General features: G+C 38.7%; 1 protein-coding gene across 5 annotated transcripts in view; it reads right to left on the bottom strand.

The window, feature by feature from the left end:
• LOC113035410 (collagen alpha-1(XIX) chain) overlaps positions 1 to 26,205 on the bottom strand; it is a 103,359-nt gene that overhangs the window by 70,921 nt on the left and 6,233 nt on the right. For 4 of the 5 annotated variants that reach the window (XM_026190953.1, XM_026190954.1, XM_026190952.1 and 1 more), the window contains exons 5-11: positions 23,275 to 23,398; positions 22,909 to 23,184; positions 20,325 to 20,405; positions 19,601 to 19,720; positions 18,112 to 18,168; positions 11,431 to 11,475; positions 8,799 to 8,843 (exon numbers count right to left, since the gene is read on the bottom strand). In XM_026190953.1, the coding sequence (XP_026046738.1) occupies positions 8,799 to 8,843; positions 11,431 to 11,475; positions 18,112 to 18,168; positions 19,601 to 19,720; positions 20,325 to 20,405; positions 22,909 to 23,184; positions 23,275 to 23,398 (748 nt within the window). The remainder of the gene's footprint in view (positions 1 to 8,798; positions 8,844 to 11,430; positions 11,476 to 18,111; positions 18,169 to 19,600; positions 19,721 to 20,324; positions 20,406 to 22,908; positions 23,185 to 23,274; positions 23,399 to 26,205) is intronic. The other variant, XM_026190955.1, reaches the window with a different exon arrangement.

A 26,205-nucleotide genomic window follows, 5' to 3' on the forward strand; every position in this document is an offset into this window, starting at 1 on the left:
TATCACATTAAGTCTTGCTACCAGAGACAAATTCATTGCCTGTTCCCTGCAAGCCTTGTCTTCAGCCACACCATTCAGAAAGTAGACGCCTTGCTAACAGTGGTGGAAAGTTATTTTCTGTAAGATAACGACAGCTACAGTGAAGCCTCGCTTTAAATTGCACCAACAGTGAAATGACAACGACGTGATTTTATCAGACTGCATCAATTTATGTGGTCCCTCAGCCCACATGCACTGTCAATAATAGAACAGCTGTCTCATAGTTGCACATGTGTGAGCTCGGTTCTTTCTTTAAATCAACAGCCTAACCGCTTTGCTGGGGCAATCTGACACAAGGGAATCCAGAAGCAAATTCCCCTCTTCAATATTACCAGAGCTGTGGCAGAAATTAAAGAGCATCGGAGCGCAAGGCTCATTTGATAACGAGGATGAAAACAACTGCAGATTCTGTCGATATGAGAGGACTTATTACAATGAAACGCCTTTTGTAATATAAACATGTTTTCTTGTTATTGTGATCTGTAACAGCTATTTTAGAAAAGGAACCATTAGGCAGGTATTGCTGCTTTTCACAGCTCTGTGTTTTTGGGTTACTGGGAAATTTTACGCACATATCTAACATCACATCACGACACAATATTTGCAATTTGACAACTTCTTGTTGAGGTCATTTTTGTTTTTGAGGTTTAAATCTGGGTTTGTTATCAAAAGAAGACGATTTAGAAATCATTACAGGTTTCTCACTGACAAATGTTGTTAGTAGATGTTAGAGCTGCGGTTTGCATGGCTCTGAAACAGTAAGCTAACAAAAGATATTTTAGTATAGCTGTGCTTCATTCTAATTATCAGCCATTTGTTATCACTCCTCCATACAGCTTAAATCTATATGAGCGCAGGACATTATAGCTACGGGCAATTTTCTATTCAGTTGTCTGAAGTTGAAGATTGACTGAGACTGTTTTGTCAATCCCACGCTGCTCATTCCTGTAAGCCACTATTAAAAGATCATTAGCAAGCTCTCTAACAAAATGTTATCGCCCTCCTCTTCATTCCCATAGAGGATTGCTCCTAACCTTCAGACTCAGACTCAACCCTCACTCACAAAGTTATAGAAACATATTACTTACTCCTGCCATTTCCAATACATTTGTACATTTAAATTGAATAAGATCCATATATTGGCATCTTTTATGACAGTGTCACAGACTATTTGTTCGACTTTTTCATTTTGAATTGAAATGAAGGATCCAAAGCTTTCCACTACACTGACACAAGATAGCAATGGATTGCATGTTACGTCATATAATGATGTAGCATGTCAGTCAGAAGTCTAAATAATCATCAGTTTCACAGGCTTCATAATGATCTTACCCATGGCATGCCACACCACACAAAATAAAATTCCAGGGTTTTAAGTTTTGTAATTTAGGTTTTCTTTGAGATTGGTTTGTCTATATTCTCAGCTAGTTCTGGGTTCACTAATTGTAGAATTTTGAACATTTTCCTAGTTTACAATCTATTTTTCTGGTATTAGTATAGCATTTTAGCTATCAGCATTTTGTTCTGTTATGATGTTGTTCGTTTTGCATTCCTGATAGTGACTTGTTTCTTGTGTCATTTGTTTAGATTTACTCTGTCCCCGGTGTCTTTGTCTTGACTGCTGTCACCTTTTTCTTGTTTCCCAGATGTTTCCAGTCCCCTCAGTAATCCTTGTATAAATAGCAGTATCTTTCACTTCTTCCTTGTCACGCCGTACTGTGTAGTTGCCTGTCTGTCTCCCCGCTGAGCTTCCTAGATTTCTTGGGATTTTCAACTCAGTTTTGCCTCCGTTTTAGATTTATGTTTCTAACTTCATCAGCTGCAATAAAGAATTGCCTTCCACTTGAGGTCCACTTCTGCCTATGAGTCCTGCATTTGGGTCGTCTGACTTCAATTTCTCAAATATATAACATCATTAAACCAGGGAGTGATGCTGATGCATTTCTTTAATTCAGTATTAATAAAACAGCAGGATTTCTTTGTAATCTTATATTCGTGTCAGGCTGTTCACATGAATAGACGATTCATTCATTCTGAACTTTTCAGGATTTGAGAATTTCTTTACAATAAAAGGGGAAAATTTGAAGGCTTTTAATAGGAACTGTGGCCTTCTGCTGCACTTTTTTCCCCAATTGTAGACACAAAACAATGTGTTTACTAAAGAGCTGACAGGGAACTGCCATAATTCAAACCGAATAATACAAGTGTAATAAGCTTCTGTAAAGTGGTGAGCTATTTTTCAGGGGCACCACATGTTCTTGTCAAAAATTCAGGTCAAACAAAAATTGAGTCAGCCCACAAGTCACTCTCCCACCTTATTTTAAATTATAGTCATTCACACAGTCAAACTAAGCTCTGCAACTGCCATAGCCAATCTGCGAGCTACAAAAAGGTTTCCTTCTGGTAAATATTTTAATTAAAAAACTTAACAAAGTAGCTTTACAGAAAAAAGTTAGAATGTCTTAATTCTTCCAAATACTAAAAATACACACTGTAGTAAAAGACACATTGGCTTAGAATATAAATTTGCTTGATCGAAAACTTGGCACATCTGTGCAATTGTTCTGACCTATAAAGGTTTATAAGATATGCACTGCAGGCCTACACATCATCTGGAGAACAACCAGAGCAATTAAAAAGTAAGCCTTCATATTTTTTTGGATGACGTTTTTGGCAGCCTTGCAAATTTTTCGTTAAGCATTTTTCACAGATGTACAAAAATGAAAAGATGGGGAAAAATTTACCAGTTAATAAGCTTTTTTCTTGTTTTTACATTTCCCTGCAGCCAATCAAAGTACAATTCAGAACTGTACTTTGAGCCTGTTGACTAAAGCTTTGGTATTAAATAGCCATAATGTGACCTTGTGGATTTCAAACTATAGCATCAGCACCTGGTGCTTTAATAATAATAATAATAATAATAATAATAAATTTTATTTATGAGCGCCTTTCAAGTCACCCAAGGACACTTTACAATAGGATAAAACACTTAGTAAAACAATGGCAGAATAAGAACAATAAAACAGAAGCACAAGATAAAATTAACAAACAGTGGATTCACAGTGAATATGCAGATTTGAACAGATGAGTTTTGAGTTGGGATTTAAACTGGGGGAGAGAACCAATGTTTCTTATTTCTGGGGGCAGAGAGTTCCACAGCCTGGGAGCAGAGCAGCTGACAGCTCTGCTTCCCATGGTGGTGAGGCGGAAGGAAGGTAGTGGTTAACAGGTCAGAAAGGTAAGGAGGAGCGAGGTTATGAATGGCCTTGAAGGTGAGCAGAAGAAGTTTGAATATTATCCGGAATTTCACAGGGAGCCAGTGAAGTTCCTGAAGAACAGGGGTGATGTGCTGGTAGGAGGGGGTTCTGGTGATAATGCGAGCAGCAGAGTTCTGAACCAGTTGAAGCTTATGGAGGGATTTTTGGGGGAGACCACGCAGAAGAGAATTGCAGTAGTCAATACGGGAGGTAACAAGGCTGTGGACAAGAATGGACGTAGACTGGGTGGAAAGAGAAGGAAGCAATCTGTTAATGTTACGTAGATGGAAGTAGGCAGAACGGGTGAGATTATTGATGTGAGATTTATAGGAAAGTGAACTGTCTAGGATGACACCAAGGCTCTTAACCTGAGGAGAAGGGAAAACTGTGGAGTTATCGATGGTGAGTGAGAAATGGTTCGCCTTCAAAAGTTTGGATTTGGTGCCAATAAGGAGGATCTCAGTTAAATGTACAAGAAAATTGCTGAGCAAAACAGGAAAACGAAATACAAAGAAATGCAAAAAAAAAAATCTACATATATAATATCATATTTTTATGTTGTAGTAAAGCTACTTTTTGATTTTTTAGAAACAGTACTAATATTTTTGTAACACACTGGTTTGATAACCATTAAGAGTTAATAGAAAAAGGTTTCACTTAATTCCACTATCTCCTTTAGGATATCAGAAGTTCAGATCAACTATTTTAAATAATCTCTTTCATAAAAATAGATGGAACCACTTTTTCCATTCAGCCAAAATCTTTTTTTTTTTTTTGGTGTTGATGTTGTTACTGTTGCAAACACTGTACATTTGAAACCTACCAGTTTTACACAGTTGTCAGGGTGTAAAGCTATCCCAGAATGCCCTCTGAGTAAGTTAAATGTCAGACACAATACATACGTTTGTTAGTAGAAAAATGGTCAAATCAGATTCAGCACAAAAGTGGTTAAAAGGAAAAACAAATACACTATACTACCATTTGAATCCATACACCTATATTTTTTCATTATAAGTCAATGTGCAGTTTGAGCCATTCATGTACACAGTAATTACATGAAATATCTCCAACAATATGTAAAGTGATTCCTAAGAACAAGCCCGTTCTTAATTTATTTCAAGGAATGGATAAGATACTAAGTCAAAAGCAAACAATTAATCAAAATGCAAATCAATGAATGTAGGCGTTAAAGAAGCGGTGCTTTAGCGATTGTTCTGAAATAATGCTGTTTAAAATAATCTCGGCTGACCGTTGCTAAATTGCTAAAATGCTACCTGAAGAGAGAGCATCTAAAAAAGTGCATTTTTATTTCTTTTTTATTATCCTTCCTGCTACACTACAGCATGGTTAAGAGGCTTTGTCTCTATCTAATGGACTCAGTCGTGAGCCCATAGGCTTAATTTAGGTGCACGATGACAAAGAGCGAGATGCAGACAGGGGCCGGATATATTGTTAGCTTCTGTTGCAAGCTTGGGGCTTTGTTGCATTTACAGGGGAGGATAAAGGAGGCAGAAGGGGCTGGGAATAAGTTGGTGCTGACTGTGTGGCAGTTGTTCCTGCAGCACGAGGTCAGAACACTGTGGGGAGCTGTGTACACTTGCCTGCTAATTACACACACCACTGTGTCTCTTCGCTCAGGTAGCGGAGACAAGACAATCTGGCAACTCCCCAGCACAAGACAACTAAAGCAAGCAAATAAACAGAGCCAGAGAAGTAGGGATGAACAAATGCGGTCTAATTGTGTTTACTTTTACCTTTTACCAACTAGAGCAGCTGCAGGTCGGTGCCCTTGTCTAAGAAGCAGGAGAATGATTGCAAGTTCTAACTACTGTAAACAACTTAATCATCACAAACAAGGTTTGGCCTTATTGAGTGAAGGCTAAATTAAAAACTATAGTAAGTATTCTGAATGCTATGGTGGGGAAATGCTGTTACACCGAATGACAGGCCTTTAAAGCTCCATGGAACAGGATCTGTAAGTAACATAGATATCTTGAGTGCTGGTGTACAAATGCCATGGAGGTTACAGAAGGAAATGCCTTTTGTGACTTTCCCTTTGCTCAGCAATGCACTACCCCGTACATTCTGATATAAGACTAATCACACTGGCATCGGGCTGTAGCACTGACAGCTTCTGCACTTTCTGAATAAGTACAATTTACCCAGGAAACCCAAACAATGGCTCGTAATGCGAGGATATTAGACTACACTGTCACAGATCATCTAGAACAAGGGATATCATGTTTCATCGGTGTGACTAGTCCCTTGTTTTTTCCTATGACACTTCACTCTTCAGCTGAACATCCTGTCTCCACGAATGTAACTTGAATTACCCACAAAGTAACACGTCCCATCCCATAGGAGGTGTATCTGCAAAATGATACCGGAGCACATGCTCATACACAGAATTCCGGCTTCTCGGGTGTCTACTCTAGCTTTAAATAACACACCAGCTTTAAAAATGGGATATGAGCTAATTGCAGTAAAAGGACAGATCAGGTGATGAAGTCACAGGAGTGGTCAGAGTAAATAGGTTAACTGAAATCATCAAATACATTTGTGCACCATAGACAGCTTTTAATTTATTTACATTAAACAGACAACATTTTCTGCGTTGTTGTTATTAAGCAGGGAGTGTGTTTGCCGTGCTCCCTGCTTCTTACCTTCTAAATAAGCAGAAACAATAATTACAGTATATTCATTTAAAGTGACATCACAATACTAAGGACAGTATTTATTTCTCCTGCTAGGGGCTGTTTATTCGCTACAAATGACGATTTTAGGACTTTCGAGTCTCTTAGCACTAATTTCTGTAAGTGATTAACTGGAAAGACGGCCCAGCTTTATTGCAGATTTATTTAGTCGATGAGGCTCAGCTTCATCCTATCACCTGACACTGGGGATACTGGTTTTTAATCCTGTAATGCTCGCTGCACACTGATGAGACATGGGGCTAGTTTAAATCCCATCTATTTGTCTACAGTGTCCTGCCATCATATTATTCGAAATCGAATGCAAGTGTTAGATCAAGAAGTCAAATGACTCACAGAGAAAGCATAGCTGTGGGAAAAAAGGGACAAACAAATAATGAAAGCTTGATTCGTACCATAATTTATTCTCTTTCTAGAAGGATACATACTGGAAACATAATCCATTGTGTTGACGTTGATGAATGGCTGAAACTTGTGTGTATTTGAAGAAATTATCGCATGACTGCATGTCATGTAGAGCATTGGAGTCTCCCAGCTTATTGTCTTGCTTTAATGACACTCAGCATTGCTATTCTGGTTCAGTGTCACTCACTGCTGTCTTCAGCACCAAGTTTGAAAGCTTATTCTGTTGTTATCTATGCTGCAATAATTACAGATGATGAGCTAGTAGCCATTTCAGAGCACGCCGATTGAATTGGTAAAAATCTCAGCTTAAAACAACTGCTCGTCAGCTGGTGGTGCAGGAGGAAGAAATGTCGTTTCAAGGGTGATGATATAGTATGTTAAAGGATGTGGCTACAGCAGTGCCCCAAAATTTCTTGTGCAAGGAATCGAGATCCTAGCTTTCTAGCACAAATTTGTAAGTTTAAGTAAAGTGGGGCAGAAAAAAAGCAATTTAGTAAATAAAACTGTTATCACTTAATTAAAAATAAATACTCAAGGCATTTGGCTTGATTTAAAGCTGTATCCACTGCAGAATAAGTTCTCTATACACTCCAGAAATTTGCTGTTCTCTAAGGAACGCGCTGACATTTTGGGAAAATAGACTTGTTTTCCTCTCCCAGCATCAGATGAAAAGATAGATGTCAGTGTCATTTCTGTGATTTTCTACAAAGACGGGTCCAAAACATGTTTACGGACCTCAGCTCAAAGGCAAACCCCAGGTGCCTCTTGGATGTACTAGCGGCAAGCTTGCCAGATAACAAGATACAGCAGGTCGGACTCGTATCTTCTTTTTCACTTTTGATTTAGCTAGAACAGCTGTCTTCAAGCTAAGCTAGGCTAAGCACGTCCAGGATCCATACGTTATTATCTATAATGGGCATCTGAGATGCTGGACCAACACGCCTGCTAGAAGCAATGCTTCACAAATAGGACCTCAATTTCTCAACTTTTTCTTTGTTTCAAATCACTCAAGGAAGTAGGGCACAGTATAATAAATCCCTTCAGCACACGCATGAAAAGCCATTTGAGCATGACCGAAGAAAGCCCCGGCGCCTAGGGATGCACAAAGATCAAAACAAGTCACTTCTCTAGGAAAACATATATCCTCACACCAAACTAGTGGCAGAGTAGTTTATGACTGAGCACCACTAACAATGACGCCTGCCACCCAGAGAAAGAGCGAGCAGAGGGGAGCAGGATCGCCTCTCAGCAGACCCTTGGTCCAATCCTGTCAATGTAGCAGCTCACTGCACTTTTCAAACAGCCGATAGCGATGTCAGTTCCAAAAGGGACAAAACAGACTATCTCGTCAAAGCCAATCCTTCCTATTTGAACCACTTCTTTAAAAATTTCTTAGGAAATAATATAAACAGTAGATGGTTTTTTTTTCAGGTTTACTGTATGGCATCCAACCACACAACACTGTGTTTTTCTCCTTAAATCAGGAGCAGCGTGCACCATCGCATCGGTGTCTGACAGTCTGAGAACTTACAAGAAACAGGGAGGTAATTCTACTGGATTAAATCAGTAAATACTTTTTTGGCTGCGCACACTCATGTTTATCCGTTTTTTTTTTTTTATCCACTTTCTCTCTCTGTTATATGGCAGATCACGGGTCCGCAGCCTGCAGGGAGGCTGATTTCTGTGGCAGCTGTTTGTTGACTCAAGTGGGAGATGGTGATGAAAAGAAGTCCCTTTATTAAGCTACTTTAAACTGACCATCTGCACAGCTTTCAGTACATCTACTGAGATTGTGCTATGTGAGCAAACAAAAGCAGTATAGCAAAAAACAACAAAGCGAGAGGAAAAAAAAGGGAAAAAAAACACGCTTTCATTTAATTTATGCTTTAAAGGAAGGAAAACAGATTTGCTTGTGGCTAAAAACGCTTAATAAGATCTAAGTGGTGCTGTTGTTGTTTCTTTCGAATGGATATGTATTCAAAACAATTATCATTTAATAGTGCGCCTTATCAGAGTGTATATTACATACATTAGTCTAATCACTGCAGCCAGATTTAAGAGCATGCAATAAAATGTAACCTAAAATGACACAGAAAGGGCTTACAGTAATTTGGGAAATGAGTTTAGTCCATTAGTATGTCAAGCCTATGGCAGCATATCAATTAATTTCACTGCAGAAGGACAATGTCGGCTAGAGCACTCCTTGCTCTGCTTCAGATATGACAAGCACCTGAAAACAGCCACACAGAAAAACTCTGCTGCGCTCCTACCCCCAGGTCATCACACAGAAAATGAAAAGCCTATAAGAATTGATTCCCTGACGAAACCAGACCTGGTTGATGTGCTAGGTATGGAATATATGTCTGCTGAAGATAGTGGTACTTACTTTCTCTCCATCGATTCCCTTTTGCCCTTCTGATCCAAGTTCCCCCTGCAATGACAAGACTGAAAGTTAAAAGGTGCAGAAAAGACCCTTGAAAAGTTTATGCTTTCATCTTTTTTTTCCCCACTCTGACACCCAGCAGTGCTAAAGTAGGGTTAAGGAGACACATGGAGGCTCAAAAAAGATGTTAGCTTTTAAAAGTTTTTAGTGTTTCATAAGTGGCTGATGAGACATTTATTGCATAAGCTAGGGAACACATTAGTCCACAAATACTTTTAATTAAATCATTAAAGAGTTATAGTGCTTTCATTTATCCCTATAAAAATGTAAGTATAAGGTCCACCCCTCTCCTTCCCCAAGGGACGCCACACTAATTACACCACTGTACAGATGCACTGGGTGGTGTATGATATTTATCATGTGCTGCTCTGGAGTTATTGTGTGGATGTTAATACACTCACATGAATACAAACAGGCAAAAAAAAGGAATAAAGTTAAATACTGAACTTCAAAGAAGTTCTAAGAATCTAAGTTAAGGATCTTGGCGATGGCAGCAGAAAAACACACAAGAATTTATTAAGGAGAAGAAAGACCACACACACCACACATCCAGGAGTCACATGCAGTATCATTTGCTATTAAGCTCCCTGCAGCATTTCTGCTTCAGGAAAGTCTATAACATGTGTGGGATTATTTGTAGTCAGTAAAAAAGCTGTTAGGGGCTTATTTCCACAAATATCTTTCTGATCAGTGATTCTTCTCAGGCTGCCCAGCCAGTGATTTCGGAGAACTGTGCCAGAAATGTGTGAGCTGTCTTGGAACCTCTTATGAAAGTGTAACCTATACAGTTTAATGACCTCAGCTGGCCCATAAAGCTCAAGCAAACTGCAGTATTACAGTGTCCAAGGGCAACCATATCATTACTTTTATAATGCCAACAGCTGCAGGAATTGTTGTTCTCACATTAAGACGACCAAAATAGTCTGAAAATCTGTGTGTCTTAGCTAAAAGTGCCCACAGCCATCTGTAGACATCTCCGAACACGCAGCATGTATAGAGCATATGCACATACTGGATGCCCACAGATGGATGAAAGGCGAGTATAACAATAGTCCACACACACAGGTTTCAGTAAAATATGTCTGGGTCAGGAAGAAACCTTATTGATGCAAAACTGAGCAAAGCTACAAAACACTTCAATACATGGCACTGTGCATTAGCATCTTTATCAATACTACTGCTACGGCTGGTGCTTTTCTTGTGCACTGTTGTGTAACAAAATTGCTTTTGCTGGCTCCTGTACAAGTGGAGAGAGCCGTGCCATTAAGTGCTATACCTTATTTCACAAATCAAGGTTCCCGAGCAAATAAGTCGTCCCACAGTGAGCTTAACGGATATAGATCCAGGATTAAGCCATATTCCACATTCAGGAATAATCCTGTTTACTGACGATGCATAAACAGCTTCCACAACGATCTTCGGTAAAATCGATCCCTAAATTCAATGTAGTATCTGGTGGATATATGTGTGTTTTTCTTGTCTTGTTATGCATTAGCTGTGTTTTTCTGAGAATAGAATCAAAATCCCACACCCCCTCTTTCCACTCCATGATATACTGCAAGGTATTCTCAGTGTAAGATATAGAGACAACACCCTTGTACCAGCATTACTGTAAGTAGTTGGCTGGCCTCCCAAAGCAGAGGAGATTAACACATGCATCTGAGATGCCACATTTGATAGTCAACAACCTAACTGATGACAATATCACACAACGCAATATGCAAGGGAATAAATAGCAACTGCAGTGAAATAAATTGCAAATACGGTAATTTTCTCAACACTATCAGGAACGAGACTGGACTAGTAAAGAACAAAACAAGTGCTGCGTCAATCTGATATGTCATATGAAAGATATCTGCATTTTTCTTGCCCTCTGAAGTTTCCTGTGAATTGCTTGTCACTCTTGAGTCCTAATTTTTACTCAGGGAGGCTGTACATAATTACATGTTTTCACAAATGCGCATCAAGTTATTCAAGTCACTTGTTTTTCACTCAACAGTGAAGGACTTCATTAAGAAGGTGCAACTGAGGCTCACGCATGCAAGACATCTTCTCAGGACAGACAGCCCAAACATCTAGCCGGGATTTCGAGTGCAGTGGCAAGGACATGATCTCTCGCTGGCGTCCCACTCGGGAAAACTGCCAACTATGTCCGGTGGGGGCACACAACCAAGCTAGAAATGCCGCTGGTTGGACCTGAACTTGGTTGGAACTGGATAGCGGTAGCCGTACTGAGCAGGCACCTTTATATTTCATTCGATTTTGATGTTGCTTTGTTTTTTGTGTTGCTCTGATGAGGTCACCACAAGCAGGCCAGTAAATCAACCCAATAATGTTAGAAAATAATCTCAGAGAGGGGCACTGACAGATTCCATAAATCACTTAATCAAAAGAGCCATCTGCTATTTAAGCATCTGTATACCATACAGCAACACTAACTCAATTTGTAACTAAAACATATCTTTAAAAAAAACAAAACGTAGAGCCCGCGTTCCTCAAAGCCTTAGTCACAAGTGTGAGGGCAAAGCAACACTGTGGAGTGTTAGCTTTGCAAGTCATTCAGCGAGTGACCTACCTTGGGTCCTCCGTTTCCTGTAGGCCCAGCCTCCCCTGTGTTCCCCTGCAACAGGAACAACACAGGGACCTGTTAGTGAAAGGTCTCTCGTTCACACATTAGTGAATAGCTTTATGAACACTTGTCATTTCAACAACGATCTCGCTCCTACAGCTGCTCCAAGAGTTCTTGCTGACACAGGACCTCAGCAGCTGCAGATCAGGATACTGTTTCTCAACAACTGGAACGTGCATATCTGAACCCCATTAGGAGTCATCATATTGTTTTAATAACTGTATTATTTTTAGAAAGTTAGACAAGACAGGGCAAAAAAGGAAGAGAAGTTTAAGTGTCTTAAGGGATATACTTTTATAGACAGTAAAGACAGACTGGAGAGAGGATAAAAGAAAGAGGTACTGTCCGCAGTGCTGCTGAGAGGAGAGGCTGGACTGTTATTTAGCAAATTAAGCAAATGTAGAACATGCTGCAAGCTAAGAATCTAATTAAGCATAATGTCCATTCATTGTGACATCTTCATTACGAGCCCTGTTTGCTGGCTCTCAATAGGTTTGTTTGGAAAGTACAAGAAAATGTTGCTAACTTAACAAATGAATTGCTTTCTAGGCTGGAGGATAAACGATGAGCCTTATTATTGCATCCATTATTCTGAGCATGTCCACTCTACCTTTTAAAAATACAAAACATTTGATAATTCACTGGTCATGTGAACAATTGTAGCATGTTAAGCATTCATATTAGACGCGAGACATTCATGCATTGTCCGTGGTATGTATATTTCACAATGCTGTCAGCCATTCATTCTTCACCCACTAAAGTTTTCTTTTCACCCACTGACACGAACCTTTTAAAAAGCTAATAATAGTACAACACTTATTATTACAATAGGAGCAATGAAAGGTTTTGACAGCCAATCAAAGTGTTAGTGAAATAATAAACCATCTTGAGTGAAATTCCTATTATAACTCACTTTAGAGGTAGAATGGGTATAAATTGAATTAGGGGGTACTAATTGAAAACACAAGCCATAAGGGCATGAGAATTGTAAATGGTGCAAAACAAATTATGGGTATTGTAAAAGGGAAAGAAGTTTTAATTTCGCCATTACGCCTCTGTTTTATTTATTTATTTATTTTTTGAGCAAGTACATGCAGGAGCTGTAAATCTAGTAATACCAGGGTTTATGTGCAAGGCCATAGAAAATGGATTTCCTTTCAAGTAAGCTGCATTCTTATAACCCACTACTTATCTGTTTAATTTCCTGAGGGATTCTGGATTAATCATAGCAGTTTAATCCCTTTGCACTGCATTAGAATCCTCCATCAAACTCTCACTGTAATGCGGGATAGTACTTTCTGTCAGAGTAACACAGCAAAAGTAATCCCCACCCATTTTCCCAAGAAACCCTCTGTGTAGGTCACGATGATTGGCCTGCACTTCTCATTTTGGTTGTTTAAATGCTCTAAATTGCCCAGATGTCTTTGATTAATCTCTACAAAGTCAATCTAAATTGTTAGTAAGTATACTCGGACTATTTTTAATCTTATACAGAAGGAGATTCTCAAGTCTTATAAGATTACCTCAATAACAGAGTTTTATATGACTTTGTTACCCCTTGTTAAATGTATTGTAATATAAATCAGAGTTTCTCATTGTTTAACTGTCCCATGAATACTGGGCTAGCAATATGACAGCAACATGTGGGTCTTGCCAAACTAAACAAAGCGTTTAAGAAACCTATAGGTCTAGTTTTTATTATACTAATGTATAATTCCTTACATAATTTGTCCATTTTCCCATGATCTGAACATAAATTCCTATCTGTAATCATGGAGGAGCTAAAGATTCCTTACAAAATCCTGTCAGAGGCAACAATCAGGACAGAGAAGCTTGTGTTAAAAGGACAGAAACACAAAGGTATCCTGTATGCAAGTCTTTACATCAAGTGGCATGATGTGTAAATGTTGTACCTCCATACACAAAACAATTTACTTTCATGGCACCAACTTTGTAGTGTTATATATAGGAACAAGCAAATAATATAATAGGAAAACAGCTGGCGAGATGAAATATAATAAGCCGTCTAACACTTAAGAGCAGATAATAATTTAATTGAGTGTGGTGGCATCACACGAAGCAGCAGTCCCCCCCCCCCTTAAACAGTATGCGGTGTATCGTTGTGCACGTAACAAAAAAGCAGAAAATAAATTGCTTAGGGAAAGGTACTTTTACATTTTAAAAGCCCCTAAAAAATTAGTTTGGTGAACATTTATGCAGTTTTACAGATATGCACAAGTCATAAGTAATGATGTCTCTTAAGACTGAAGCTCTGGAGCCAAGGATTTGTAAGTTGGTAGCTACATCTCTTCAACACTTGCATTTCTCCCTCGCTTCCTTTAGGTTTCCATAATGAAAATCATTCTGGACCTTTGAAGCAGGCAAAGCCCTCCACTGCGCAAAATGAACTATGATGGCTCAGACTGCACAAACACTGCCCCATTGCTTGTGAAAAATCGCACACTGAAACACACACCCTACTCTATCTCATAACAAATGGAAGTTCTAAATGTTGGCTTAACTTAAAATAGATTTTTGTAAATTGGATTTTGAGTTTGTACAGAAATGATTCTCAGAAAGCATCCTGAATGTGGTCTGACAACGCAAACCTTCAGCTCTTCTAAACATCTAGCGCCTGTAAGTCCACTCCACCAGGGAGAAACAGGTAGAAACTGGCCTTAGAAACTCAGGGATCAATGAGAATTAAATATAACGTAGAAGAAGTGAAATGCTACCATAATATACCACACAGATGAATCTACAACAAGGCCAGTGTAAATAAGATAAAATAAATAAATAAATGACTGACTATCAAAGCATAATTAATATTATAAGAACAAACTGCCACTTGTGTAGAAAGGTTAGCTACTGTCAGTGAATAGAATACAGCCTACACTGTTTGACATCACATGTAGATCAGCCTGACAAATCAAAATCATAACTCTTACAGTTTCACAATTGGGTGACCAAAACTATTGATCATCTTTCAATGTGTGGTTTGTGGACTAATTAAAACGCCAAATTAGCTACATTACTATATGCTCACTGGCAGCTTTATTAGCTACCCAGTGTTAGTACTGGGTTGGACCCTTGTGCCTTCAGAAAAGCCTTAATTCTTCACAGTATCAATCTAACAGCACAATGGAAAACTTTAACATAGATTTTTGTCCATATTGACACGATGGCATCACACTGTTGTTGCAGATTTGTTGGCTACACATCCATGATGTGACTCTCTCGCTTTACCACATCTCAAAGGTACTCTATTGGAATGACATCTGGTGACTGTGGAGGCACTTTAAGTACATTCGAGTATAGAGTTTGAGATAATCTAAGCTTGGTGATAATGCACAGTATACTGCTGGAAGCAGCCATCAGAAGATGGGTACACTGTGGATATGGTCAGCAAAAATGATGCCTATATGGGGCTGAAAATGTACCAAGAAAATATTCTCCATTCATCACCAGCCTGAACCATTGATAAAAGGCAGGATAAAATGTTGCAACAGAAACTCATTAGACCAGGTGACATTTTTATATCTTCTATTTTCTGATTCTGGGTGACCCCATGTGAATTGTAGTCTCAGTTTTTCTCTTTTTTAGTTGAGTGGTCCCCAGTGTGGTCTTCTGATGATGTCGCCCATCTGCTTCAACGTAACTTCAGAGAGCTCAGAGTTGCTCTTCTGCACACACTGGCTGGTCAGCTTAAAGCAGTCTGGCTATGCTCCTTTGGCTTGTGAGATCACCAAGGCATTTTGATCCACAGAATAGCTGCATACTTGACATTTTCTCTTTTTCAGACCATTCCTCACAAATCCTATAATTTTTTAAGGGTTTACAGGGTTTAAAATCCCAGCAGATGAGCAGGTTCTGCCTGTTTGGCACTACCGACCAGATCTCTCAAATCAACAACATTCAAAGTAAATTAAACCACCTTTCTTCCCCATTCTTATAATTAAGTTCTAACAACAGGCTGTGTTGACCATGTCTGCACACCTAAATACACTGATCTGCCATGTTGCTGCCATGTCATCAGCTGATTAGATTTTTGCATCATTAAGTGGATGAACAGGTATACCTAATAAAGTGTCCAGTGTGTGTATCTTACTGTCAGTACACAGATGGTTTCATGCTGCTATAGCTGAAGTATTGATTTCAATTGTCATCTGCATATGAACAAGTATTCAACTTGAATTGCAGATTATATTTTTATTGAAAATGATTTTTGTAGCTCTGTGTCACACTAGAAAGCTGTCAGTGTGTACCCCAGCACTCACCCTACAGGAGCGGGGAAAGGCACCAGCTCCCCCGTCCCTGAATTAGATAAGCATAAGAGAGTGGCTGGATGGATGGTTTTTGTGTGTTCTGCACTTTGAGCAGCTAATTTACTACATCATAGCATGAATAAAAAGTGATTGAAGAGGTGAATAAAAAGATCAAGAAAAAAGGTGAAAATAGAACTATATTAGAAATGTAAATGAAGTGTGCCTAGCTCTTAGTTTAGCTCATGTATAAGTTTCTATTCAATGTGGCAGCAAAATCACATTTATCTGATCAGCAGTCGCAACAGCTGGTCTAATATAACTACCAAAAAATCACCAGGGTTCTTTTTAGCTTCTGCTTTTAATACCGGTGGTGTGTTAACTGATTGAACGAGATGGCTTAGTCATGAATGTGTGGCCCCTGATCATGTCTTTGCTTAACGCCATTGATTTAGTGTTCAAGCCAGTAATAGGATTTGTTATAAATTTTGTTGTTCAGTCAGTAAACAAATCTTGCCAAGTATTGATTTGTTGAAAACCTGAAATTAGATTTCAGGTGTTAACAGTATGAGTAACTGAGTCATAGCGCACGATGTGGCCTGCAGAAAAATAATAACAATAAAAAAGGAAGGGCCCTGGGTGAGAAGCATGTTCAAATTATTGTTGGTTTATTTGTAGACAGATAAAAGATATGTGCTAAAGTGCTATTTGGACATCGTTTAGGTACCAGGTTAACACTTACTGGGACATTAAATGGCTATTTTTTGATGTAACAAAAGCACTGACAACTTGCACAGTGCCTGCTATACTGCAAACTGAACCAGCAGCCTGTTATATTTTACCCACTTTAAATACCCACACCAATTACCAGAAACTAATTAATCACCAGCACTTCAACCACATTCCAAATGCACAGACACATTACAGCTTGAGAACCGATCTCTGCTGGGTCATTTAAGAATCATTAGAGGCCAATTATAGCACATCAACGTATTTGATTAGAGCAACCTGTTTTCCTTTGCTTCTTTCTTTCTTTCTTAAACAAAGCTAGTTTAAAAATGATATTTAAAATGATCGCTGCCTATTTTAAACATCAGCTAACAAAATAAAAAGCTAAAAAAGTTAAAAGGATTAAGCATCCATGTCTTTATTATTTGTTATGTATCTGTTCTAACAATTACAGATGTTCAGTGTCTCCAGATTTTCAGTGACATTGTGACAACTGGCATGCAAAAGTGACGAAATATAGTCCTTTTTACTCTGCTAGAAAGAAAAACAATCTATAATCATATGCTTGCACACAGGCAGTACATTTTTGGTGCTGTTCAAAGGATTACCAGCACTAATCACGATGCCTCTTTAGCAGCAGTAACAACTCACGGTGTAGAAAGCTCAAAAAAGCCCGATTACAAATTCCAGAGTTGGATGCTAAAGGTATAAATGATTTAAAATGATGCTTTTGTGCCTTGCAGAAATGACTGGTTTTCACGGAACAAAAACTCTTACAGTCATCCTACATATCTTAATCCCACAGCCACATCATGGTAATTAGGATACTGACCCCCAAAAGCCATATAGTCTTATCAGGCGTACAGTACCACCACCTGCTCGTCCCTGTGAATTCTTTTCATTCAGAGCTTTCTCCCTTTTGTCACTTTTTAACCTTGTACAGGCAGCTAAAAGGGGATTTGACTCTCCAAACAATGTGATTTGTCTAGGGAATAATAACACTTTTTGTCTCGGTATTTGATGGTTCCTTCATGTTTTTCTTGTCCTCCAACTGACGCGACACCCACAATTTTCAGTGACTGGGCATTTACAATTTACATTTCCACTTGTCTATTGAGCTGTCATGAATCTTTTTTTTAAACTACACCAATTTTCAAGTGATTGAACAAATGTATGATTTACCAATTCACACTGCTTGGGATATTTGGGAGAAAATGTGAATGCTTGCAGATAATTGCACAGTAGCCTCTCCAAAGGACCTTGACTGCAGAACATGGACTTTGCTAGGCATTCCAATATAGATATTTCCCTGCTGAAAGAAAGCTCTATTTCTCTTCCTCTAACAATGAAGTATAAATGCGTCCTACGGGGCCTTTCTGTCTTTCTTGACATTTAGACCTTGTAGCTGTCCTGGAAAACCAGCAACACTGCCCAGAAAGCAAACCCAGAGCTGCAGCTAAGAGTATCTGAGAACAAAACTATGGTCATTTGCAATAAAGGTGCTGAACACAATGCTGACAAGATCAAGTTGAGACTTCTGTGAAATCACTAACATTTCCTGAACAACTCCATTTTCCCTTGAATAGATGTCAAGACAAACACATTTATCAAAAAGCACTAAAAATCTGGCCCTTACCTTTTCCCCTTTATCTCCTTTTTGTCCTGGCAGTCCAGCTACGCCTGGAAGACCAGCCTGTGCACACATAACATGCAGGACTGAAACTATACGTAGACACATTTATATCAACAGCATGAATCTTTTAACATACAGTTGCAGTCAGCTGTTTACTTACACACATCGTGGGTACGAATCCCATGGTAATACTGGGCTTTTAATGATTTCTTCGAAATTTTCTTTTTACCAGGGTGGAAGAATTGTGCAGCATACATCTTTAATGACTTTAAAAAAAAGAACAATTGGGTGCAAAAGTTTGAATTTATTTTGGATTTTCTCCAATTCACACAGGGTCAGAGCCTACACACAGCCTCAAATATCCATACACACCCACTAAAATGTGATTAAATTTCCCTTAGGAAGTTGCACCTCAACCAGGTGCTTTTGGCAGAATCCTGACTGGTTATTTGACCACTCTTCTTGGCAGAACTGGTAGAGTACATTTAAAGTGGTTGATATCCTGGCACAGACATAGTGTTTAGGTAGATTTTGTTGTGAAGCCATTCCTCGACCTTAATGTTAGCCGGCTTTATCCAAAACCTTGGACTTTCCCATTTTTGTGATATTCGTCAGTTTTTTTATGCTGGCAAAGAGAAACTACCAGTTGTAATCAATCACACTATTAGTAAGATGTCAATAGGACTTGGCTTTGTCAAGTCAAAAGACACTGTAAGCACCAACTAATCCAGATTAGTGTTTTGCGAATATATTTATATATTTGAGCTTGTATGTATACTTTTCACCTTATGTGGATGAAAGAAAATCCAAAATAAACTGAAACTTATGCACCAAATTCTTGTTTTTTTTAAGTGATTAAAGATATATGTTGTACAGTTATTCCAACTTGGAAAAAGAACAATTCAAAGAAATTTAAAAAGCCCCAAATTACCACGACATTCACGTGCATGATGAGTGTGTATAAGCATCGGACCATAACTGCATTTGAAATAACAGAAATATTGCTTCTGTTTTGCCAGTAAAGAAATACAAGTAATATACTGCACCTGCAGTAAGCAATGATGTTTTTAGTCATATGTTACTTAAAAATATAATCTTCTTTTTTTTTTTACTATCCGAGTATATTCCAGTATCTCACATCTATTTCCACTGATAAAAGACATCACCTTGCGGCTGTACCGTCTTAGTTTGTTATTGAAGGCAACATTAATATCTGCAGGTGAAAGAATTCCTTACAGCTTCACAGATCTATTGCACAGTGCATATTTGCCATGCTTGGGAGAATTATAGCTGCATTTGTAAATACATTTAGACTGTAATGTGTTTGGTTGGCATTGCAGAAAAATAGTTTTTGATATAAATGGTGTTTAAATGTCTCTAGAATGCCCATATCGGATTGAGTACACGTGGCGTCAAATCAAAGGCTGGCTCAGTTTCAGCAGCCATTACATTCACTCAATTAGAAGCCCCTGCTGGGTTGAATTGAGTGTACCTTTTCAGCTGGACAGTGACATCTGTCAATGGACTGTGGGGCTGGCTGAGACAGCATCAAGGGGATCTGAGCTGTAACCAGGGGAGGGGCAGTCCCATTAAATGTCCTCTCGGCTCCACACTGGATCAATACAGAAATTTCACTACTTAGACGCTTTCCTTTGTGTTCTTGCTTCAGGGCAAAAAAAAAATCAAGCCACTGTCACGTGCAGCACACTTAACCCAGACAACCTTTTTATGCTTATGTGAAGCTTACAACCTGTCATAAGCGCTTCTCAAGGTTGTGAGAATTCTCTAAGAGTAACTTTACACTGACATGGCAGGATGCTTAGGGAGAGATGCAATGACAAGAGTTCAAAGGTCACGTCTCCATTTGGAATCACCGTAACATTAGCTCTTAATGATTTTATGATGATAGAAGTTCTATCTTATTTCATTTCTAACTGGGGCCAGGCGTTCTTTTGGATGACACAAAAATCTTCTTACACTTTTATGTAATGGTTAAAGTTGAGCCGTACAGTATGTGGCACACGATTACCAAGAAGCTTAAATGTCTTTCACTTTTTAAAGAAAAAAAGTAACCTAATTTATTTTCTTACTTGTGAAATGCATAACAAAACACAAATGTCTTTTTTTTACAGCTCATTACCTCTTAGTCTTTATTGTAAATAAAAATAATAATAATAGTAAATTCAGTTGTTTTCTGAGGCGTTAAAGCGTTTTACCTTTGGGTCCTGGAGCTCACAGCAGTTTTCCAGCTCAGCTATGTAAGGGTCACAGTAGATTAGAAATTGTTTCAGTTCAATCTGTGGAGACAACCACAGCATTATTCAACAGTTTCGTCATCTCGTCATGCTCCTCTTTTAACTGACAAATGTCTACACTTCACTGGCTCAGACAGCACAATTTGTTCACTTGTCAGCTACTGTAGCCATAATGTCCCAACGCTGCAACTCCTGTCGCCTGCAAAACATCTCCAAAGCACCACATTAAAAACATAACATATATTTTTAAAAAGCTTCAACTTCTGCATGACTTGCAACTGGTTCAGAGGAGAATTTGAAACCTATGTTGTTGGTTTTTTTGAGGTGTTACTCATACTATTATCAGTCACAAAGGATAAAAAGTCAGCTGTTAATCCTTCTTAAGCCAAGGTCTATCCAGAGGCACGGCTGACCTAATGGCAAGGTGACCTTTTGTTGTTTTTGGCACTTTGGCCACCTCCGGGGCTGAAAAATGAAGCCAATGCGGAAGTGCCAACAAATGCAGTTCACTGAATAGTCACTTCAGGCTGACTCCAAAAGCAACCCAACAGACTCCAGCGCTAAAGTGCCTGACTTGAATAAACATGAATAAACATGGTTACTGCTCAGCACAGTAAACACTTTTCTTCTCCAGTACTGCATTATTGAATAAAAGTGAATAAATATGCTCTTTTTAACTAATTTCCCACTTTTGTAAAAGCTGTACAGGAGTTACTTTGTTTATAGGTCACCCATTTGCATTAAAAGCGCTGCTGCTGCTTGAAGTGACAGGTGGGTGAAGACTAGGCTGCTAGTTGTCTGCTAACTCTACTCACACAGGTGGATGTAACTGGATCTCTGGACTGTTTCTGGTGCTGGTAGCCTTTAGATTATTTTTAATTCATTTATCTGAAAAATGATATGGCTTGTTGTGTGGTTAAACTTTACTAAAAGCCTGTCCAAGACGTTTTTGCTCCAGTTCTGTTGATTGAATTTCATGTATTTTATCTGTTTGTTTAATAGCAACCCAATTGTCTATAGATGTAGCTTGCTAACCATTCTTGCTAGTGTTAGCTAAAAAAAAGGCTCCCTCCTCTCATGCAAATGATTAAAAAAACAAGGTGCCGACAGCCGAAAAACAAGCTTTCAAAAGGGGACATTAAAAGCTTACACTACAGTAGAAGCATCCATCTATTATAGTATGGTGGAAAAGTTATGAGCCACCCCTCCTTTTTTCGTTTTCGCTAGGAAAATTGGAAACAGGTACAGCGATTCATTAAAAAATGTGCAAACATACGTGGAAATATAGTTTATAATGCAACATATTATTCAAATGAGCTTGAGAGTCAGTATTTGCTATGACCACCACTATTATTATTTAATCTTCAGCACAGCCTGAAGTCAAGCTTACTAGTAATTTGTTGAAGTACTGTTCAGGAATAATTCTCCAGGCTTCGTGAAGGACATACAAAGCTCTTCTTTGGATGTTGGTTGCTTTTTAATATGTTCTCATTCAAGATCATCCCACATCATCTCATATCATCCCAGTACTTTTCTGTGTTCATGATTCCATCAGTTTTGACAAGATCCCCAACACCACTGGTTGAAACCCTTACAGAGCCTCCACCATATTTTACAAGTGATTGTAGACATTTGCTTTTCTGCAAACCTGCTCCATAAATTTGAACCCCAAAAATTAAAATTTGGATTCATCACTCCATAAGACCTTTTGCCACTTTGTGGCTGTGTATGTAATTTAGCATAGCTAAGCCTTTTCTCCCTGTTCCTCTTCCTTGGCCATTTCTGTTGAGGCTTCAGTGAACCGTAGACGGATCAACAAATGGGCCAGATGCATCTGTCAGATCTTTGTTGCTTTCCCCCCCTATTTCTTAAGGACATGACTTTCAGATCATGTTCATCTGTTGTAAATAGCTGTGCTTTCCAATTGTCCAGTTTTCTGAAATTATCTGGTTCTTTGGGAATCACCTTATTGGTGCAAAAACAATATTTATGCCTGTCAAACTGGACTGTTTGACAGGCATTTGAAATGGGGGGAAAAATATGTGTTTGGCACCAATCTGCTAGAAACAAAGTGCCTAAAGATATTTTTTAAATTGGTTCTTTCCCAAATTATCTATTATGTGTAGACACAAGATTGATTTATGATTTAAGTGTCTTGACAAATAAATAAAATAATCCCCTGAAGTTACAAGGAGTGGACTGAAAATGAATGAAAAAGTATCCAATGTCCAAAGAAAAACTCTGAAAGACCTTCAGAAAGACTGAAGAGCAACTGCTCGAGCCTGTCTCACTGGGAACAAAATATAAAGAAATGAGGAGTGGCCCAAGAGTTTTGCACAGCACTGTATGTGTTGAGTATGTCATGAACATGTGTAAAACTGAAGACTTAAACTGATTAAGATGCACCTGACACATGTTTTGAATGTTGTTTGAAAGCAGTAGGGGTGCTTTCATATTGGACAAGTGAACATATTGAATAACAAACTGCTAAATTTGCAGTTGAGAAAAAAAAACGTGCTCCACACATGTTTATCATGGGACATACATCTACAGGCCGTCCATCCTCTATTCGTGTTGTGATCAGTGTGCGCCCACTGGGGTCGATGCTGGCCCTCTCGTCAGTCGCTCTTCTTTCTATTAGCTTGCAGTCCATGTAAATGGAGACAGCGTTGGTCTGTACAGAAATGCTCAGCTTGTGCCACTGGCGATCAAACAGGGCATGGAGGTCACGGCTTTTAAAAGTGTAGCGGAGAGTGTTCCTCAGCAGGCTCTGGAAAGAAAACTCCACCACCTTCTTGTCGCCGTCAACCACAACATTTACCTGAGATGTAAAGAAGAGGACTGTCACCGCACCATATCTGTGTACATACTCAAACTATTACACACAATTAAAATATATATTGGCACTAACCTGACTGCCTCCTGACTGATCAAATATCTGCCAAAGATACCACCGATCTTTTTTTGTAGTTCTTCTTACCCGCCAGATGGAGACAAGGGAGTACTCACTTGGAAGCCCATTTGGAAATATCAGTCTAAAAAGAACATCAGGAACAGTTACATTCCAACAGAGCACCAATATTAAATTTAACTTTGAAATAATTTTAAAAAATTGAATAACAGTGTCCGGTTTAATTTTTCAGTGCAGAATGTAAGGCACTTTAAAGCTTTCAGGGACTGAATAATGAACCAGCCAATCAGCTTCAGTGATCAATATAATTTCAGTATCCTCTTGCTGAAGAGACATCCACATAAATAAACCTGACAAACTTAATTCCATTTAGCTTGATGTATTTTATACAGGCTTCCCTGTCACTCAGATGGATGAAAGCATATAGACATTGATCCAAAGTCACAGAAGTCAATCTTTTACTTCGCTGACATACGACGCACACGCACAGTTACAGAGGGTTTATGTCTATGACCTCAGCCACTCTGTAAAGTCAAATAACACACCTTTCCTTTCCTCCAGCAGAAGAAAAATACACAGAAAAAAACTGGAATATATAAGAAAAACAATATCATATTTCAAATCATACCCACTCCCAAATGATTTACATCTTATTCACTAACTCATTGCTCAGCCCACACCCTCACTCTCTTTCACTATTTTATACGTTGTGCTAAAAAAACAAACAAAACAAAAACATTATATCCTTCAAAATACTATAACCTATAACCCAACTCCACACTCAAATTAACAGCCAAAAGTGGAAGAGCATAAACATAATAAATCAAGATCAGCAAAAATAATAATAATGCAATGATAAGGTCATTGAGAAGGCAGAGCACAGCCTGGGGGAGGAAGCGAGAGAGAGTGTTTCCTCAGACAGGTTGGAAATTAGTTTTCACTCCAATATATCATCTCCTATTCTCTCAGAGCTTCCTACCCTCTTCTATTGTGTCCCTTGAATTCTTTGCGATTTTTTTGGTGTGCACGGTACATGACTAAAATGATAAATGCTCCAAGTTAAAGCTCCTGAAAAATCAAATGCTTCCGTGAGGGGCCGAGGACTGGGAAGGTCATTTGTTGCCTAAGGGCTAAAGGATTATTTCAGCAGCAATTCAATATCAAAAGTGACGTGGCAATTTATAAAAGTGAGATTCTGAAAATAAATGCAGTGCAGAACATTTTAAGGCTGCACATACAGTACCTATTTGTACTAAATGGATTACACATCATTTTTAAGGAGCAAGAAACATCATAAAATAAAAGAGAATTCTTATTCGTACCACACTTTACACCCTTTTTCACAAAGTTCTTTCAGTGGGCTGGCACAGTTCTCTCTGAGAGGCTAGAGGGTTAAAGGTCATGACATTGTGTTGACTGCTATGGCTAAGTGGCTAAACCTGGAGTTCAGGGTTGGTTACCTTGACCACAGTTTAATTATTTGGTAAAATGCTACTCGGCATGATTTAGTAGGTGATAATGAGTGAATTTAAAAAAAAAAAAAGAAAGAAAATTTCCATTTATTTCTCCTGGTTCACAGCCAAAACAGCTTTTTATAATCTCTGTATGTGATTACGCCAACCCTGACCTCATGTTGACTGCCCCGGTGGTTAAGTGGCCAAATGTGGAGCTCTGTGTTACTTGTTTTGACACTGCTTGTCTGATTCTTTGGGAAAGTGCTACTCTGCATGACTTAGAAGGATTTGCATTCAATTTCCCTAGTACACATGCAAAACACTTCCACAACATGCTGTAAGTGATCCTGCCAGCATTTTCTTTTACAAGTCCCATTTGAATAAAAATAATTTGTATTGGGAAATACACTTTGGAACAAAAAGAAATGCATTCCAGATCGCATTCATTAGTAAATCTTCGTTTCAATGCAAACCTTATAATGACTGTTTACTATAGGCTTGTATTTTACAGTGTGAAGAAGTAGGGTCTGGTTTCAAGCCAAAGCAATGGAACGTCCATAGCAGTAAGGGAGAGCAGAGGAAAAACACCTCAGAGCATTACAATAGTTTTGTGTGTGCACAACCATAATAAGAGAAGCACACAAGATCACGCACAGTAACACCCTGACACAAGAATTACACTCAGAGCTAATTCCATTTTTATAAGGAGTGATCATGTGCTTTCTGAAAACTGTCACCACTCTTGGAACGTGCTTTTGACTGTCTGCGTTGCTTGGCTGACACAATGGTTTGACAGAATTATCACAGCAACACCACTTTTCTGGCAGGCAATCTTATGGAAGAGACTTAAGTCTCCTGCCTTGTAATAAATCCTATCCAAGAAGAGTCTTTAAACTGAGCTAGAGGAATCAGATTGCTACAGCTGAAACAATCAAATCTCAAATGCAAGCCTAGTTGGCTCGCGTCCTTATCACTGACATTCAATCTCTGCGCAGTTCAAAGTTGACTTTACCGTGTCAGTTTTTACCCTAGATCCATCATTCAAGCGCCAAATGGCTATTACTTCTTTTTCCCAACGTGAGCCCACCTTATGTGTTTACGTTCGGTAGAAGAGTTTTTTTTACTGGCATGGATTTGATCTAGAATATAGACATTTTACTTTGTACAGCTGAGGTGCACGAAGGTAGCTAGGTTTTGTAAGACGAGCTCATCCTCATTCCTATGGTGTCAAAGCCACTGGCATCCCAGAAGTATCCTTTGGCGTTTTTGGTGTTGTGGCAATAGTGAAGCAGCTTCTCGTCCAAATCCTAACATATGGACACTTGGTCAGAAGTTTAATGCAATGGCTGTGCTTAAAGCACAATTTACATGTAGGGCAAAGGTACTAAATGGGAGTAATTACTAATTACATGGTTTTGATAGCTCTGCATTATGGAACGCCAGGACTGCCATAATGAATTAATTAAATACACCATTA

This window comes from Astatotilapia calliptera, chromosome 13 (genome assembly GCF_900246225.1).
Source record: "Astatotilapia calliptera chromosome 13, fAstCal1.2, whole genome shotgun sequence".
NCBI classification, from domain to species: domain Eukaryota; kingdom Metazoa; phylum Chordata; class Actinopteri; order Cichliformes; family Cichlidae; genus Astatotilapia; species Astatotilapia calliptera.